The sequence below is a fragment of the Mastigoproctus giganteus genome, chromosome 7 (genome assembly GCF_048544385.1).
Source record: "Mastigoproctus giganteus isolate SK-2022 chromosome 7, ASM4854438v1, whole genome shotgun sequence".
Lineage (NCBI taxonomy): Eukaryota > Metazoa > Arthropoda > Arachnida > Uropygi > Thelyphonidae > Mastigoproctus > Mastigoproctus giganteus.
Genome location: NC_143581.1, coordinates 153,620,926 through 153,639,685, shown reverse-complemented (window position 1 = coordinate 153,639,685; position 18,760 = coordinate 153,620,926). Strand labels below are relative to the sequence as shown.

At 38.7% G+C, this 18,760-nt stretch overlaps 1 protein-coding gene across 1 annotated transcript in view; it reads right to left on the bottom strand.

Moving 5' to 3' along the window:
- Positions 1–1,043: 1,043 nt before the first annotated feature.
- Positions 1,044–18,760, bottom strand: part of LOC150083268 (neuronal acetylcholine receptor subunit alpha-10-like) — a 207,542-nt gene continuing 189,825 nt past the window's right edge. Inside the window, exon 6 of the mRNA XM_090377140.1 lies at positions 1,044–1,710. Within this exon, the coding sequence (XP_090233266.1) occupies positions 1,115–1,710 (596 nt within the window). The 3' untranslated portion in view covers positions 1,044–1,114. The remainder of the gene's footprint in view (positions 1,711–18,760) is intronic.

Here is an 18,760-nt window from a genome sequence, read left to right as displayed (position 1 = left end):
AGTGGCTGTATCAGGCTCTAGGTTTTCTTAATCTATAACAAACGGAGAAAATTAGTATCAGAATTAAAATGTTATTCGTAATACTTTTTTTATGGATTGGATGCTGCTCATAACTTATTTTAAATTGCAATTTACCTATCGGTTAACAACTCTAATACTGCAGATTTCATAATGCTTTCTTTTTGCCATCTGCTGCACTGATGGGTTACCATCAGTGCCTACTATCTTTTATTCTGAAGAAACTGAGATAGTTCTCTTTCAGGAAGTGTCTCTTATTCGTAACGCACTCAATGAGAGCTCACAGAGGTTTTTAACGTGTCAGAAACCAAATTTATTTTTTAGGAAAACTTAATTCTGCATTTTTCTTACGTTAATTACAGTTCCCTTTGACTGTTACAACAAACGGACAAAATCCTACTGTTTGAATTAATACAGATGTAATCACATACTGTATATGTGATTCACTTTTAAAAACCCGAGGCCAACTTTAAGTTTTCATATTCCAAATGAATAGAATTATTCAAATTTCAATGGAAGAAACTTTTAAATTACTCCCCAGCTAATAATTGATGAAATGGTAAGCAAGACAAGAAAGTCTTCTAGTAGAATGAGATATGTTTCTAATCAGGGTGTAATGTTTAGAAGTAAAAACGGAACACTGCATGGTTTAATTCAATTGCTGCCAAGTGAAATAACAGCTCTTTGCAACATCTTAATTCCATGCATGCATTAATTTTCTGACCAGTTCTTAGTCTCATCATTTAATTTTCAGCACAAAACTAAAAAAAAAAAAAAAAAACAAGCCCGAGTGCTGTTATTCATACAGTTGATCCATATTTACGCTTTGACGCCTGCGTAACAAATATTAAACAGTCTACTAATAAAATACATGAACAGTGAGCATCTAGGATTGAGAGGGACTGCTATTTCCATACGATTAAGGCATTGAGATTTCCTTCAGTTTTCCATTACCTGCGCGGCTTTACTCTACATTACTAAGAAACTATTCTTCGTTTTTACATCGTGAAAGTTTGGGCGTCTCTTACCTGAGATGCGTACTACGCCATCCATAACTGCCTTTCAGAAACAAATAAAGTACAAAGAAATAATACTTTTAAATAAAACTTAGGCCCCTCCTCTGTAAAGGTACCAATACGAGGAACGTCAACGATGAAACCGCAGTCACCACCAAAAAAATCCAAAACAGGAATCTATCGATCACCAACGCCATTTGTCTCCACTCATTCAGAAGTTTGATATGGTGGTCTTCCTGTTCTTGCCGGCTCAATAGATACCTCAGAGTTCTCAGTATCTCGTCGTGTAGCCGATTGCTAGACCCGCCTTGTTGTTTAGGGCGTTTCTTGGCTGAGTTGTGAGCGAAGTCGTTCAGGTTGCTTACTGATTCACTGCTCGAGAACTCGGGAGAGTCTCGCATCTCTTCATGCACATTATCAACTGTCAATCGAAGCGTTTCCGTCTTGAAGCACGAATTGGCCGTTTCACGAAGTACTGAGCTCTCGTAATGGTTGGAGTTCCTCTTCGCTTGCTTCGATTTAAAACAGGTACACTCAGCGATGCGTTCCAAGATCAAACGGCGCAACCATCCTGGAACTTCCTTCCTACTGGGTCCTCTGTAGTGGAAGTTTAGAACTATTACCGTCACCACCACCGATATGGAAGTAATTGCCATCACTGCAGTCAAGTAGATACCTGCAGGAAGAATGAGTTCATCAGGGCAAACACAAGGAATCACCAGGAACACTTACCATACAAATACAATGAAAATATATAGAGATAATTTTCTATATTTTCTTCGGGCTAAGAAATACAAATCATTAATGTACCAACCCTCCAAAAGCTACGGATCATATACATTATGAATAGCATTATATACGTTATGAATTGAAAGCATTACACAAAAGTAATAATTTGTAATAACTGTATTTATTATTTACCAATCTGATGCCATACACTGTCTAATTTCCTTAGAGTAGTACGACTGACTGCTTTACCAACGGCTCTTCCATTCTACATTCTTAGAAGTCTATGTCGATTTTTACGTAACTGAACACCACCACATTATTCGATTATATTTCAAGATTAATCAGTTTTACTATTAATTTCGGAGTAGAGTTTAGAGGATATCTTCTGAGGCTAGGAATAAAATTCGCCTAATGTAATAAAATAAACGAATTAATAATATATGCATGAAGGAGATTGCAAGAAATCTTGGAAGTAGCAATATAAATAACTCTTCCTTTGATTTAACCACTGGATAAAATTCATGGTTGGTGAACTGGCTTAAAACGTTTGTAGCAGAATTCGTTTCTTTCACTTTTCTCCATCTTTCTCTACAGCTCAGTAAAACCCAAGAGCATTTATCGGATATTCTAAAAAATGTTAGTTGCTTGTTAGAATATTGTATAATTGCTTTCTGGCTATCTATAACTGTTTTATTGAGATGATTGATGCTGCTGTTTTCTCTAAAATTTGCAATGAAGACATACTTGACTTCCATATATTTATCGCCACGGTGAGGAGTGGAAACTGGTATTTTTCTCTCCAAGAATTGTCTTTTATCGCTCCTTTTCTCTTAGGAACGTTTCCAGGTAAGCAATGCATGTCGCAGTGAAACCTTTGGTGGAATTGGAATAAAAATTTTTGTTTAAGTAAACAAATTGCCTGTTTTATGCACGCTATGTTAATACAAATATTGGGATTCCAATATAAATGAAAAGCGCATGCTATTTACGAGAGTCACTCCAAAACTACTACCCCACAGGGGTTTTTTTTTTTTTTTTTTTACAAAGCCGTGCTTTTTCCACAGCACTGTCACTTATACCCTGCACAGGTACATACTGTCTGCCTCTTATTATGCTAAAGGTGTACTGGGATGATGCTGTCGATACCAACACAAATGGCCACTGAACCAAGAGGACAACATCCGCAGAAGACATACACATGACGATCTGCGTGACTGCGCTTGCACGGCTGCTCCCATAAATGCCTGTCAGATGTCCGTCAAATATTGCAACGTCATCTGGAAGGTGCTCATCTGTCAGAAGAGACATTCACGAAGATGGCCATGTTTGTTAATTGCTACAGTAACGCTACCAGTGGAAAGACAAATTCATTAGTTTAATAAGAGGAAAGAATGATATATCTATACTATGTAAAGCAATCATGCTGTAGCATAAATTCAGCATCATGAAAAAAAAAAAAAACTGCAGATGGTATTGCTTTTGAAGTACCTTTCGTTAAACATTTATTTAATTTAGAATAGTACTACTGTTGATATTAATAAACGCTAAGTCATATCCATTCTCAATTTCTGCCATGGTTCAATGGAAATTCTCTGGTATTTCTGAGACAGCAGACCTGTCTCTTGAAGTAACATATGCCCACACTGGTGTACATGGCGCAGATCGAGCCGTATACTTCTACTAAAAATGCATGGATCACTGTTAACAGTTGCGCTTTTATCTGCTGCAATAAAAGTTACAATAAAATTGTAAACTCCTCTGGCCTCGGGCGCACAGAAAATAAAAAAGTATTCATTAAATTACAGTAAAAGCGCAAACTCCAATCTACCTCTAAATGAATTCACGACCAGTATTAAGAAATCAATGTCAGTAGACGTGTAACTTGTCACAATATTCGAAAAGTAAAGATTCTGAATTTTTCAATAACAAAGAACCCATTTCATCTTTTCAATCAGGATTGAACTAGTCTCAGATGGAGATATATGGATCCTTCCTCTGGTTGCATTTGGTGGGGGGAAGGAAGATCAGCCTGTAAACCAAACCAACTTTAGAATCAATGCAGGACAACAGCAATAACAAACCATTCTCCTCCAGGAGTGAATCCTGAGAGCAAGAAATGCCCCTAGGCAAGACATAATATATATATATATATATATATATATATATATACAGGGTGTTTCAGTTAAACGTTTCAGAACTTCTAAGAGGGGTAGGGTACATCCTGACAACTCGAAATCATATAGCAATGTGGGGTCGGAAATGCTTTCCTGAAGCGGTGTTGTACACAGAAGCACCATAAAGAAAAGAGACCGTAAGTGAGAAATCGTTTTAATAATACATGAAAAGAAGCAAAAGGTACATGGATTAAAGTAAGTGTTCGAAGTTTCTTCCACGGGCTACAATGCACGCCTCACATCTCCGACGCATGGACATCCGAACATTCTGGAATACTCCAGGCAGCGTGTCCAGACACAGCAACCGGAGGATTATGCACCTCGTATTGCTTTCGCACAGTGGTACCTTGGAAAATGTGCTACAAATCCCCTTTTTCCTGCTGAAGTGTTGTTTTCCGTTGAGGCATCCTTCACAAGGGAAGGAATTTTCAACACGCATAATGACCATATCTGGGCGGTCGAGAACCCACATGTAATACGACGTCGTGCAGCACAGATTCGATTTTCGGTAAATGTATGGGCCGGTATTATGGGAGATCACCTCATCGGACCTTACCTGTTACCGTGTCGTCTAACCGGACCTATCTACTTGATCTTTCTGCAGCAAGTATTGCCACAACTTTTGAGAGATGAACAGATTTCTGCATCGACGCAACACACAATGTGGTTCCAACACGATGGAGCCCCTGCCCATTATAGCGGAGATGTTCGTAACTACCTGGATGTCACATTTGGTCAACAGTGGATCGGACGTGGTGGTCCCGTGTGTTGGCCTGCTCGGTCACCCGACCTATCATGTCTTGATTTTTATTTCTGGGGTCATATGAAATCGCTAGTTTATGACACCCCTGTTGACAATGCTGAGGAGCTGGTTGCAAGAATCGCAGTAGCTGCCGAAGAAATTCGAAATTCGCCTGGAGTATTCCAGAATGTTCGGATGTCCATGCGTCGGAGATGTGAGGCGTGCATTGTAGCCCGTGGAAAAAACTTCGAACACTTACTTTAATCCATGTACCTTTTGCTTCTTTTCATGTATTATTAAAACGATTTCTCACTTACGGTCTCTTTTCTTTATGGTGCTTCTGTGTACAACACCGCTTCAGGAAAGCATTTCCGACCCCACATTGCTATATGATTTCGAGTTGTCAGGATGTACCCTACCCCTCTTAGAAGTTCTGAAACGTTTAACTGAAACACCCTGTATATATATATATTATTATTCTTTTGTATTATCATGTATTATCAACTGAACCATCATAATACAAAAGAATAATTATATATATATATATATATATATATGAGAGAGAGATCGTATGACGACACAATGGTAAAAATTACTAATTAGTTTTTAATATGTATTGTATGAATTATGGGTTGGGCTAGTGTCATTTGCAGTAGCAATATTTACAGTAAAATAAGCTCGTAATGGAAGCTACAGTATAAAGGTTAGAATTATGGTCACCCGTTTATTTTTATATACACAGTAGAACCCGGGTAAGAAGTTTTTCAAGGGACTGAAGGTTTAGAACTTCTTACGCGGGAAAACTTCTTAGAAGGGAAAATGACTTAAGAGTATGAAATATTAAATACACAAAAATGAAAAGTTACACAAAGATAAATTCAAGATGATTTTTAAGTACTGTTTCAAAATTTATAATTATTTTACTCTGCCTATGGGAAACATTTTTAAACTGAGGATTTCTAATTGCTTAACATTCTGTTCATTAAAGTCATTACCAAGTTGGAAGGATGAGTTCCTTTGGAGTTTCAACATACCTTAAAAGGTCACAATTACAATAAGGCACATCAACAATCCACTAAGTAATTCTGAACTGTTCACAACCATCAGAATTTAACGCTTAACGTGGTCTACGTATCCAATTATGGATATCGATGAAAACAATTGCAATATGTCACTTCGATTATATCAAAAGGTTCCACTAAAATGTTTTAGCGTTAAAAGCCTCAGACTACGGAAAATTCACTAATCGAATAAGTTAGTGCTAAGCATCATTTTAGTTCGTAGTAAACTACCGAAGTATATGATATGGCATTGTTTTTGTTATATTTCATGTGAATGCCTACACAACGTGTTGCCTTAATACTGAACTGCCTCGAACAAGCAACGCTCCGACAATGGATTTTCGAATAGGCAACACTTCGCCAATAGATTCTCGGCGGGTACCATCACCTCACAATCCCTGGGTGGTGGTATCCACAGAGAATAAGTAACATTAGTCTTCTCCATTGGCGAAGCGTTGCTTATTGGAAGTAGTGCAATATCAGGGAAACTCGTTTTGAAGGCATTCACAATATGAGATACATATATATCAAAAACGATGCCATTTAACATACTTCAGTGGTTTACTACGAACTAAAATGATGCTTAGCACTAACTTGTTTGATTACCAAATGTTTATATTGTTTAATATTAAAAATAAATAATTTCTATATTTAAAAACGTATTAAGTGGAAAAACGTCATTATAATAATACACTGGAGAAAGTGTATAACCAACTTTATTTATCACAAACTTTTTACCCGGGAAACTTCTTACGCGGGAAAATAATACATTACAACAGAGTTGAAATTGGGACTTAATTAAGAAACCAAACTTAGCACAGGGAAAAACTTATTATGCGGGAATTTCTTATACAGGTTCTGCTGTATATATATTTCATTTCCTTTAACAATTAATGTGTTAATTTGTTGTCTTTGTTATTGTTTGTTGACTTTCACCCTACTGAATGGACGGACACAAATCGCAACTCTGACTGCAATTTTCAGAAAACTCCAAATTCTAGGGTGTGTAAAGCAATGAGTTAACAGAGCATGAAGTAAACACAAAATTTACAGAACAAATTTTTAATGAGCCTTATATAAACAAAATTTACATATATACATACAAATTCCAAATTTGAATTTACAGATATAGGAACGATATACAAGACAATTCACCATATCACACGCATAAATTATTCTGAAATATTCCTCATATGTATACATAGTTTACGTTGGTTAACACAACCCTCCCTTTCCATTTCACTAAGTGGTAATCTCTCAAACACAATTTATACATTCCAACTATTGTTTGGAAAAGGTGCTTCTCTTCCTTTACAGGTTTACACATATCACTTTACATCAGTTGTCTCTTACTTACTACAAATCATCAATGTCTATCATTTCACCTGTCAAATCAACTACTATTTTCATCAGTTACACTTATTACAAATCACCTATCTATCAACACATATCAAATAAATTACTATTTTTCATCCATTTACATCAGTAATACTTTCTGCAAATCACTTATTTCTATCTTAGTAACTCCCTTAGTTACTCCCCCTTTTCTCTCAAGACCTGTGAAAAAAAATTTTTTTCTTCCCTTTACACATTATCTAAAATCTCACCTATTATATTGTCATCTGTTAACACATTGTCTATAGGCTACTACATTCTCATCTTACTACGCCTATGATTTATTCCATTATTAACTCCCTTATATTTTTTTGTTTACCCATTTAGTATACCCTTACATGATTTCATGGTCATTAACTTTATAAACTAACCCAACTTAATAACTTAATTGTACATTACAAAAATATTTCCTTTAAAGGGCACTATCAAACAATTTCTCTCAGAGTTTAGCTTATGAGTCTATGAGTTTGGGGTTCAATAAAAACGGAACAGCCTTACGTTCCAAAATGGGCAGCTACTTTCAATTCCTTTGCACTCTGATTTTCCTCCGTGGCAGACAGGCTTCTCGCATCTATTTCAACTCTCTCTGGCGGTTTATCTCTTCTTAGGGGCTCTTGGAGTGGATACTCCTTCCACACAACTGCGTATCTGGCTCATTCACGACGGGACCGGATCTAGATTGCATGTACAGCTTCCTACGCGAGTTACTCTTCAGAATTACAACCTGTGATTACATTACTAAGCTCGCCGATCTACTCATTGATGGCGAACTCCTATTCACACTCTGGAGTTCTCATTCTACGGGCTAAAACACATGTGTAGCTTCATACGCCAGTCACTCTTCAGAATTACAACCTGGGATTACGTTGCTAGACAAGTCGATCATCCGACCGATGGCCAACTCTACACTTCAGAATACAGCACACGTTTCTCACTCGTCTGCACTTCTCAAAAAAATAATAAAATAATAATAAAAAATATTAACAACTCTCCTCGTTCTTTCCATAACTCCCTCATTCCTTTTTTTTTTTCTTTCTCTCATATCTCACTATTTCCAAACTCCTAACTTTAACTCAGGGAAAATTCTCCATGTCCTCACCTCCTCTTTCCTCTTTTTATTTCTCATCTGGCTACCACAATTTCCAACACGAACTAAAAAAAACTAACTCACACACACACCTTCAATCCGCAATCTAACTCACGAACTCTTTCCGAACCCTTTTTGCTCAGCAGGTTGAATCTCTTCCCATAGGACTCTTAACCAATCCGAATACTCTACTAATTTCTCACTCTTTCCTATTAGCTATAAAAAAAAAAAAAAAAAAAACCTTACCACAGTTCTCTCCCTCGTGAACAAACCAAAATCTTCTTTTGGAATTCGCTTGTTTACTTCTTTTATTTAGCACCCCTCCAGCATTAACCTTCTTTCATGTGTGCCACGCCTTCAAAAGTAGCTATTTTCGTGTTTACACTTTCCTTGCTAAATATCGCCAACTATCAAAAAATCCGCCACACGGGCCCAGTCTTCCTGACCCGAACGTAAGACTGTCCACTCATTTCTGTTTACGTCAAAAAGCGGCTTTAGATCAAACGCTTCTTAATTATCTGAACTGACAGTCCCATTGTCAATGCTGCTAGTAAAACCCTTTCTTGCCTGTTCACAAATGACCACTCCTTTCCTTAGTACGGGCCACTGTTTTGTTTACTCTCAGTTCACCTTCTTTGTACTACTTCTTGTTATTCTTGTCTCCATTTAACTGCTGTTTAATTAACGCCATTTGTAACCTCCCTATTTCTAAATGGAGTATTTTCCAAACTTTAGCATTTACCATATTCAAACCATATTGAAACTGAATATTCCAATCTTAATTTTTACCAAATTCAAACTAAATATTCAAATCTTAATAATTCCCAATCTTCTCTGCCCTACTTACCAGCCATATTCTATATATTATATTGCACTTCATGGTATATCTTCCACAGTATTAATTATTTGAAAAACTCTACTATTTTATACTATTTAATTTTCAACTTTTGACTGTTCACATAAATAATTATTTCCGTTTTGTTTGTAAGAGTGTACTCTTACAGAGTATATGTATTAGCATTAACGAAAAGTAGAGAATAGCTGACAAATATGAATATCTGATAAAGACGTGTACCTCACAGTTCAATCTATGGAGTACACGTTGTTAAATTCATGTTAAACGCTGTTAAATACTGTATATACAAAATAATACAGTCACCTACAATCTGGGTGACTCTTTCAAGGGTCAACCATCCCAAGTAAAAGGAAAAACGATAAGGGGACGATGTTTCTGTATTAATTAATATGCAGATTGACGATCAAAAAAGAATCAATTAGGCTTAAAGGTGCTGATATAATCATAAATTGCATTAATAGTGTGCATTGATTACCGTTGACTAGGGTCAATGTTAATCAGTACCAAGTAGTAAGCAGCCAGGTATGTGTTACCAGCCATATTCTATATATTATATTGCACTTCATGGTATATCTTCCACAGTATCAATTATTTGAAAAACTCTACTATTTTCTACTATTTAATTTTCAACTTTTGACTGTTCAATATATCTATTTCATTATTCGTTATTCAGTCCTATTTGCTCGTCTTTACTGATTCACCAGGATCCCATTTTATGGAAATGCCAATAAGATATATTGCTATAAGATATAGGTGCACCTGCCTACCCATCGATGATAGGCCAACAAGCCTTGAAAAGGTGCCATCTGGGTAGTGGTGCCCATCGAGAATAAGTAACAGTAGTCTTCTCTACTAGAGAAGAATTACTTATCCTAAGTAATACAATACCTGTTACTCGTTGTGAAGGTAGTCACAATATGAGATGTAATTAAAACGATGTTTTTACACTACATACATAGTTTAATTTTATGGGTTAACTATGGTGTATCTACACCGATATTATATAGTTAATTTAAGCCCATATGGAATTATGCTTTGTGCATTTAGTCTTTAAATACAATATCTGTATTTATATAAATATATTAATAAATTTTTATCTGTAGAAGTATGTGTTCATGATGCATCTTGTGCTGGGTGAAAAACTGGAATAACTCACGTGGGAAAAACCAAACTCCCTCCACCGAGGTCGGCGAACTTCTGCTTCGATTGAATTAGACTTCAGAAAATTCCTCCAGTGACTAGCCGAATCGAACCCAGACCTCTCCAAACCAGTGGCAGAAGGATACATATCGTGCGACTAAGAATTATTTAGGATTGCACAAGGCAAAGGACATCCAATCTGTTATGTCTAACTCAGTGTTGGACAAAGGTATTTCCGCGCCCCTGCAGAATGAATTTTCGGCGTCCTTTACTAAGAACATATATTTTTTTGCCTCATCATTTTTCTGTTTCTTGGCACCCCTTAAAGAATTGCACCCCGGGAAAGGGCCCTGCTAGCCCGTACCTGAACTGGGCACTGATCTCACTGTCGCTTACCACACCGATGTTCCTATATACTGTGCGTGTGAATGTTCGAAGGAACTGTACATTGAGTGAACAGAAATCATGAGATACCTACCTAATAACGGGTAGGCCCACCTTTCGTCAGGATAAGCGTTGAGTCCACTAGTTCACGAACGCGTTCCACAAGCATTTCCATCCGGCTAACGGGGAAGCCATTCCATGGTGGTAAAATCTGTGGAATGCTCTTCGAACCATGTTCTAGTCACCACGGCTCTGTGGGGAGTGGCATTGTCCTGTTGGTGCACGATTACCATGAAGGGATACGGATGGTCTGCAAAGATGGACACGTAACCTGGACCGTTCAGAGATCCGTCTAGACGTACCAGAAGTCCCAACGTGTGCAGGTTGAACATGCCCAAGATCATTGTTAATATGACCGGTGCATATCTTCGCGCGGTTTCCGCCAGATACGCACCCTCCCATCCGCTTGAAAAAATGGAAACGGGACTGATCGGACAAGGATACCCGTCTCCAATCATCCAAGGTCCAGTGTCGATGTTCTTTCGCTCAGTTGAGGCGTAGAGTCCTGTGTCGTGGTGTTAGCAATTGGACTCTAGCGGGTCGACGGCTCTCTTAACCTATTGGGACTAATGATCGCCTGATGGTCTTGGTAGAGAGGTTTCTGGTACCTCCCTCGTTGAAGTCGGAGGTGATTTGTGCCACTGTCGCTCTCCAGTTGGTTGAAACAATGCGAGACAGACGTCGACGGCCCCGTTCACCACCACCTTTCTCGGCCCACAGCGTTGTCCACGATGAGATGTTATTCCGGAAATGGCGTATTCCTGATGCACTCTTGATGCCGTCGAACGGAGATAGTGTAATTTCCGTACCACCTCCGCGACAGAGTGACCCATGCGTCGGGCACCCACTATCATCCCTCATTCAAAGTCGGTTAATTCACGACATTTATCCATACTGACATCGAATTTCCATCTACGTGAATGCAGTGTACCTATATACGTCCACTGGTGAGAGGGATGACAGCGTTACGTTGCCCAGGAACCAGGTATCCCATAAATTCTGTCCTTTCAGTGTAGTTTAGCAGTCAGTGCTCTAGCTGCATACTTCTTATCGTAATGACCAGACGAAAAAGAGTACGGTGGTGCAAAGATCGACTGTTAACAACAGCTGAGGAAATGCATTTTAGTTCGATGATTCCTGCAGCCTACTTTTCTATATATACTGTAGCCTGACAACGTGTTTTCAACAGTATAAAAGGCAGTAAACGCCGTATGCTTCACCCGCCTGTACAAGATTATTAAGCGAAATGAATTTATGGCTACCAACGTTAGTGGCCGCGTCACTTGCCACAGGATTGGAAAATCATGGGTTGAACCAATTGATGAATCTGTATGGCAGATAAACTACCAACATACCACAGAAATGTGGAAGGTGAATTCTACCATATACCAGTTTTTTTTTTTTTTTCTTTTTTCTCTCGGACTGTGTGGAGGCTTTCAAGACAACAGTGGTATGATTCACCGAGCTGGATGCATTCGCAAATTTTTTTTAGATAATAATAAGATAAGAGATAACAGAAGTGCCGCTGGAATTCAAACTTATAGAGAATTTATGGAATATCCTTGAACATGATATTCGATTGTGGATATCTGTGAAATGTCCTATTCGGTCGCGAAATATTTTTAACATTGAGAACATCAGAACCGGCAATTTCGCTGCAACAAGAATGATAGACGTTGCTGGAATCCGTGTAGCCAAGTGTCAGCTCTCATTTAATGCATTCACTTGCACATTAAAGTAAGGTTCTTAACATTATGTTTAGTTAGTGTACTACCCCATTTCTAGCTACCAATGAGAACCACGTTACTGTAACAATCAAGTAACGAGAAACTGAAAATTTAATGTTTAAAATATTTCATAGCCATAACTAAGTAAATATGCTCACTCGAATACTCGTTAGTTACAAATCTTTATCGCAAATATTTTCGCAGAGTTTTGACAGTTAGAAACAATGTCAACATTCAAACGCAGCTCCAGATTGTGCCGGATAGGTAACGAACTAAAACGTCATTCAGTGAGATCTGTTTATTAATTTAGCACCAGTCTCGTTTTATGAAAAGTCATATTCAAATATACACAGTTTACGGAAGTGTGAAAATTGTGATCAGGTATTGTTCTATGATAAAGCAATCAGTAGTTGAACTTTGGTTAGCACAACTAATAATGTTTCAATTTACTATACTTTTCGTGTAAGACGCTTCAGTAAACTAAATCGTTAGAGAGTAACATAAAATAATGCAGCACTTTTTTTTTTTTTTTTTTGCTTTATCACAAACAATTCTTATTCATTTACATTATACAGATGTATATACACCATATTGCCAAAGGTAATCGAGTATCTATATGTTGCAATGCATCTTTTCTTGATACAATATTTAATAACATGCTTGTTGTTGTTATTTGGTTTTTAGGAGCATTAGCAACTAAGGCGATATTGCTCCGGGTATATGCGGTGGTCATTCCCTGACCTTTCCGCATCCTCCGTATTTGGTGGTCTCGAACCCCAGTCTAATCAAGAAGACTGTGCTACGCACTGTTGCTCCTGCCCACCTGGCTACAGATGCGCCTAATAACATAACAACCCCCTTTGTTCTTATTTCACATTGTATTTTCGTTCGCAGATTCCGAACCAACTTTTGATAACAGGAAGACGGTATTTTGGTACATTCTTTCTTTACCACAGCAATCAATTCAACTACTGATTGCGGGTGACTGGCCCGCCCCGAAGCAGAAGTTCCAGTTCATCCAAAAGGCGTTCAGTGGAGGTAGGATCGAAGATCTGGGCAGACCAGCGAAGAATTTTCGTGCCCATGTCTTCAAACCAAGTCAATACAGACTGTGCAGTACAAGGTGCACTGTCATTCTGGAACAGAAAATTAGCTCCTCCCCCTCCTCATAATGCTACTAGTGTGGATAGCGCGGAAATGTTCAGAATGTCAGTGAATCGCATGACGTTCTGGACAATTCACTCATTGTTCCAGGTCCAAGTTGAGACGACACACTCTGTTAAATATCGTTCTTCGTCAGATTGAAACAGGCTATCAGCTTCTACCGTGATCGGTCACTCCGTAATACACGTTTCCGACTTTCCAGGGACCAATTACAATGGACTCTGTATTATTATTATTAAATCAGTTTTTTAATGGAGCAAGTGTTTGCTTTCACCCCTTATATACAGCGACCGGTTAGAAGGATGTACAAAAGTGCAAGAATTACAATTATTTACAATGTTAGAAGGGTGTACAAAAATGCAAGAATTACAATTATTTACAATATTTACAGTGCGTATATTTACAATATTGTTTACTTTACAGTGCGTATATTTACAATATTGTTTACAAAATGCAATTATTGACAAGACTATAGTTGAAGGAAGCTGTGCGCTTCAGAGAGGATCTTCACTCTGTACTCTGCTTTCGGAGTATTTCACAGAGTCTATTGCCAATGAATTGAAAAGGTTGAATGCGTTGTATGGGAAGAAATTCTTCAGACAGCACAGGTTGGACAGTATCAGAGTGTAACGGTAGGTAGGGGGTTGTCCTTACTGCGTCCAGCCGACTGGGCTAGCCAGGTGGGTAAAGTGCCTGCCTGGCAACCCAAAGGTAAGTAAGTGTGTGTTGTTGTTGTCATATGGCACCATGTATTTCCCCCATCTCCGCGTTGTTTTCATTATAGTGAACCAGTTCACTGGGAAACGCCAGAGATTTAAAAGTGTGTGGGAATTGTTCATGTGTAGTGTCTTGTACCGTTGTTCATCTGGTCATTTAGCCGTTAGACCCCTATTGAGGCCCAACGTAGCCCCACTTATGCCCCGTGGAGGCAGACCAGGAACCCAGTAGCCGTAAGTTCACTCTGGCAGGTCCCACCGCTTAATTTCCTGGGATTTCGGCGGCTAGGACCTAAAAAAAAATAATAATAATAAAATCTGCGCTATCGTAGAAGTACAAGTACTTGTCCCCAGCGGGTTTCAGTTTTCTGTCACATTTGGCGGCGATTTTTGTCAATCTCTATGTACGTTGCTGTCGATAGCTATTGATGTTTTTCTCCTGTCTATCGCGGATATAGGGGGAACCCTGGAAGCCGCTAATAACTTACAAATACACTTTTCTGTATACATGTCGCGAATGGATATATATGTGAGAATGTATATAAATTGAATATAAATCTTGTATCATGTATATATAAATGGATGTATATAAATCTTGAGAATGTATATAGAATTGTGTGTGTAAATAAATGTAAAATGTAAATGTCTAAGAATATATAAATTCATACACCGACCATTGAATAAAATTTAAAATTTAATATGACTACAATCTTTACAAAAAAAAAAAAAAAAAAATTTACAATAAACTATTACGGAATGCTAAAAACTGTAATAAAAGATCATTTACAATAAAATTTGCTAAAATATAAAACATTAAAAGCGCTAAAAATCTGAAGCTTTCGGGAGCGTCAGCTCCCTTCTTCAACAGTGATATAACTTCCTGCAACATCTCCTTAAGTAGCAGGCTCACGGTACCTCCACACGTGGTATTTCTCCACGTGGTTCAATCGGCACATGGTCAGAACTGGAAGCGGAAATGTCTCGGGAACGTGGCAAAGAAAATCGTTCATCCGACCTTAATATAATTGTTTCAAAGATAGGATTAATACGTATACCTCTATCTCTGTTTATTGTATTCCTACTGGATGAACTAATCCGTAAACCCTCGAGCCATTTACGCTCCCAGTATCCATGTGCACGATCCAAAATAATAGCGTCCTCCGGGGAGATTTGATGCTGCTTCTCCCAAAAATGTTCGGCCACAGCAGACTTGTTGTATTCAGCGGTTCTTATGGCATTTAAATGTTCCCCCAGACGATCCCTGAGCCGTCGTTTTGTTTCCCCCACATAACACTCCCCACAATCCGGGCATTCTATTCTATAAACCACTCCACTACTAAGATCTTTTGGTATGCGGTCTTTGACCTGAGACACAGCTGTGCACAGCCTCCGCCCAGGAAGCTGTACACAGCGTTTCCCATAACCCCGTAAAATTCTTGCCAGATGTTCAGTAAGGCCCGGATAGTAGGGGATGTATGCGGTGGCTACCGGAACGAACGACTCCCTACGTTCGGACACTCCTCTACTATATCTATCCAGGATCCTCTGGGGGTATCCGCACTTTCTAAGTTCTGCCGTGACACGATTAATTTCTTTTTCTTTATCCTCAGAAGTGGTACAGTGTGATCTTACTCTGTCAAATAAAGCTTTTGCAACACTATTCTTATATTGTCCAGCTTGTGCTGAATTGAAATGGGTGTATTGACCTCTACACATGGGTTTTTAGAAACTGACGTCTTAAGTCTAAAACCCACCCTGGAGATCAACACATCCAAAAATGACAGGGTACCACCCGTTTCCACCTCTGAGGTAAATTGTATAAATTGGGAGAAGCTATTAAGCCAGCAAACGGCATCATCCTCCCTCCTCTTCTGGACCAGGGCAAAGGTATCATCAACATATCTTCTCCAATTCCTAATAGGAAACGAACACCCACTAAAAACCCTACTTTCCAACTCCTCCATGGCCAGATTGGCCACGGTGGCACTAATGGGTGAACCCATGGCAGTACCGCGAACCTGCTTATACATAGTTCCTTGAAACAACATGGTAGTACTAGCTAGACATAATTCTACCCCGGTGCAAATGTCTTCCACACCGAGAAGTGATCTATTACCAAGGGAGGCATCCCTGGTCAATGCCATTTTTACACAATATACTGCATGACTAATAGGAATACATGTAAATAAAGATATAACGTCAAAAGAGATCATGCTCTCATCATCATTTATAGTCAAATTCCCCACAAAATTCACAAACTCTCTACTGTCTTTAACAACATATTCGGACTGCCCCACTATGGGTGCAATTAATTTAGCCAAGTACCCTGATAGCGCATAGGAAGGACTCCCTATAAATGAAACTATAGGTCTCAAGGGCACTTCTGCCTTATGAATTTTTGGCAGTCCGTAGAATCGCGGGAGTTGACTACCTGTAGTGTGTAATGACCAGTAAGTCTCCTTGGAAATCTTCTCCGTGTTCAACCAGGATTGTATCAGTTTATTGACTCGCCGTTCCAGCCCCACCAACGGGTTCCTCCGGATCGCCTTATAAGTGTTATTATCTTGCAGAAGATCCAATGCCTTCTTATTATAATCTTCTGTATTCAGGACCACCGTTGATCTCCCTTTATCTGCTGGTAAAACAACTATTCCTTTGTCTCTTCTCAATTCCTCTAGAGCTCTCTTTTGACTAAGGCTGAGATTCGGGGGTGCCTTCCTCACCTGACTCAACACTGCAGCTGACTTCACCCGGATTTCATTAGCTAAAGGCTCAGGAAACTTATTAATGGCCCGTTCAATACCCATTGCTATTTCCGCAATGGGGGGTTTCGAAGACACCAGAGTGAACTTGGGGCCTAAACTAAGGACTGCCTCCTGTTCTTTCGTGAGCTGTCTATTACTCAAATTATGTATAAAATGGGTGCTATTATCATATCGCTGTACCACATTTTCACTCACCAACCTATTAAACTTCATAATTTGTCTTTGTCTATATGACTCTGCTACCCTAACAACTTTATCCGAGACTAACCTTCTAATAAGAGCTAGGTGTCTAGAAGAAACATTGCTACCAATATTACCTAAATACATGCCAATTTGTCGTCTAGTAAATCTGAGATCTTCATGCAGCTTACGAATCCAAACATTCATAATTCTCTTTTGAAAACGCACAGTGGCCCGTACTAATCGAACATCCTGGAAAGGTAACTTAACCCTAAATCCGTGTGGTACCAGCCCATGCGCTCTGCAACGGTACGCAAATCTTAAATGCTGTTGTTGTCTAGCTTCTTTTACACAATACTTCTGATACTGTCGGAGATGCTGCACAACTATATGGCCATAACTACTCACAATATCCTGAAAGAGGCCTCTGAGGTCGGGAAAACTCATGTCTAAGAATATATAAATTCATACACCGACCATTGAATAAAATTTAAAATTTAATATGACTACAATCTTTACAAAAAAAAAAAAAAAAAAAAAATTTACAATAAACTATTACGGAATGCTAAAAACTGTAATAAAAGATCATTTACAATAAAATTTGCTAAAATATAAAACATTAAAAGCGCTAAAAATCTGAAGCTTTCGGGAGCGTCAGCTCCCTTCTTCAACAGTGATATAACTTCCTGCAACATCTCCTTAAGTAGCAGGCTCACGGTACCTCCACACGTGGTATTTCTCCACGTGGTTCAATCGGCACATGGTCAGAACTGGAAGCGGAAATGTCTCCCATGGCAGTACCGCGAACCTGCTTATACATAGTTCCTTGAAACAACATGGTAGTACTAGCTAGACATAATTCTACCTCGGTGCAAATGTCTTCCACACCGAGAAGTGATCTATTACCAAGGGAGGCATCCCTGGTCAATGCCATTTTTACACAATATACTGCATGACTAATAGGAATACATGTAAATAAAGATATAACGTCAAAAGAGATCATGCTCTCATCATCATTTATAGTCAAATTCCCCACAAAATTCACAAACTCTCTACTGTCTTTAACAACATATTCGGACTGCCCCACTATGGGTGCAATTAATTTAGCCAAGTACCCTGACAGCGCATAGGAAGGACTCCCTATAAATGAAACTATAGGTCTCAAGGGCACACATAGTGGGGCAGTCCGAATATGTTGTTAAAGACAGTAGAGAGTTTGTGAATTTTGTGGGGAATTTGACTATAAATGATGATGAGAGCATGATCTCTTTTGACGTTATATCTTTATTTACATGTATTCCTATTAGTCATGCAGTATATTGAGTAAAAATGGCATTGACCAGAGATGCCTCCCTTGGTAATAGATCACTTCTCGGTGTGGAAGACATTTGCACCGGGGTAGAATTATGTCTAGCTAGTACTACCATGTTGTTTCAAGGAACTATGTATAAGCAGGTTCGCGGTACTGCCATGGGTTCACCCATTAGTGCCACCGTGGCCAATCTGGCCATGGAGGAGTTGGAAAGTAGGGTTTTTAGTGGGTGTT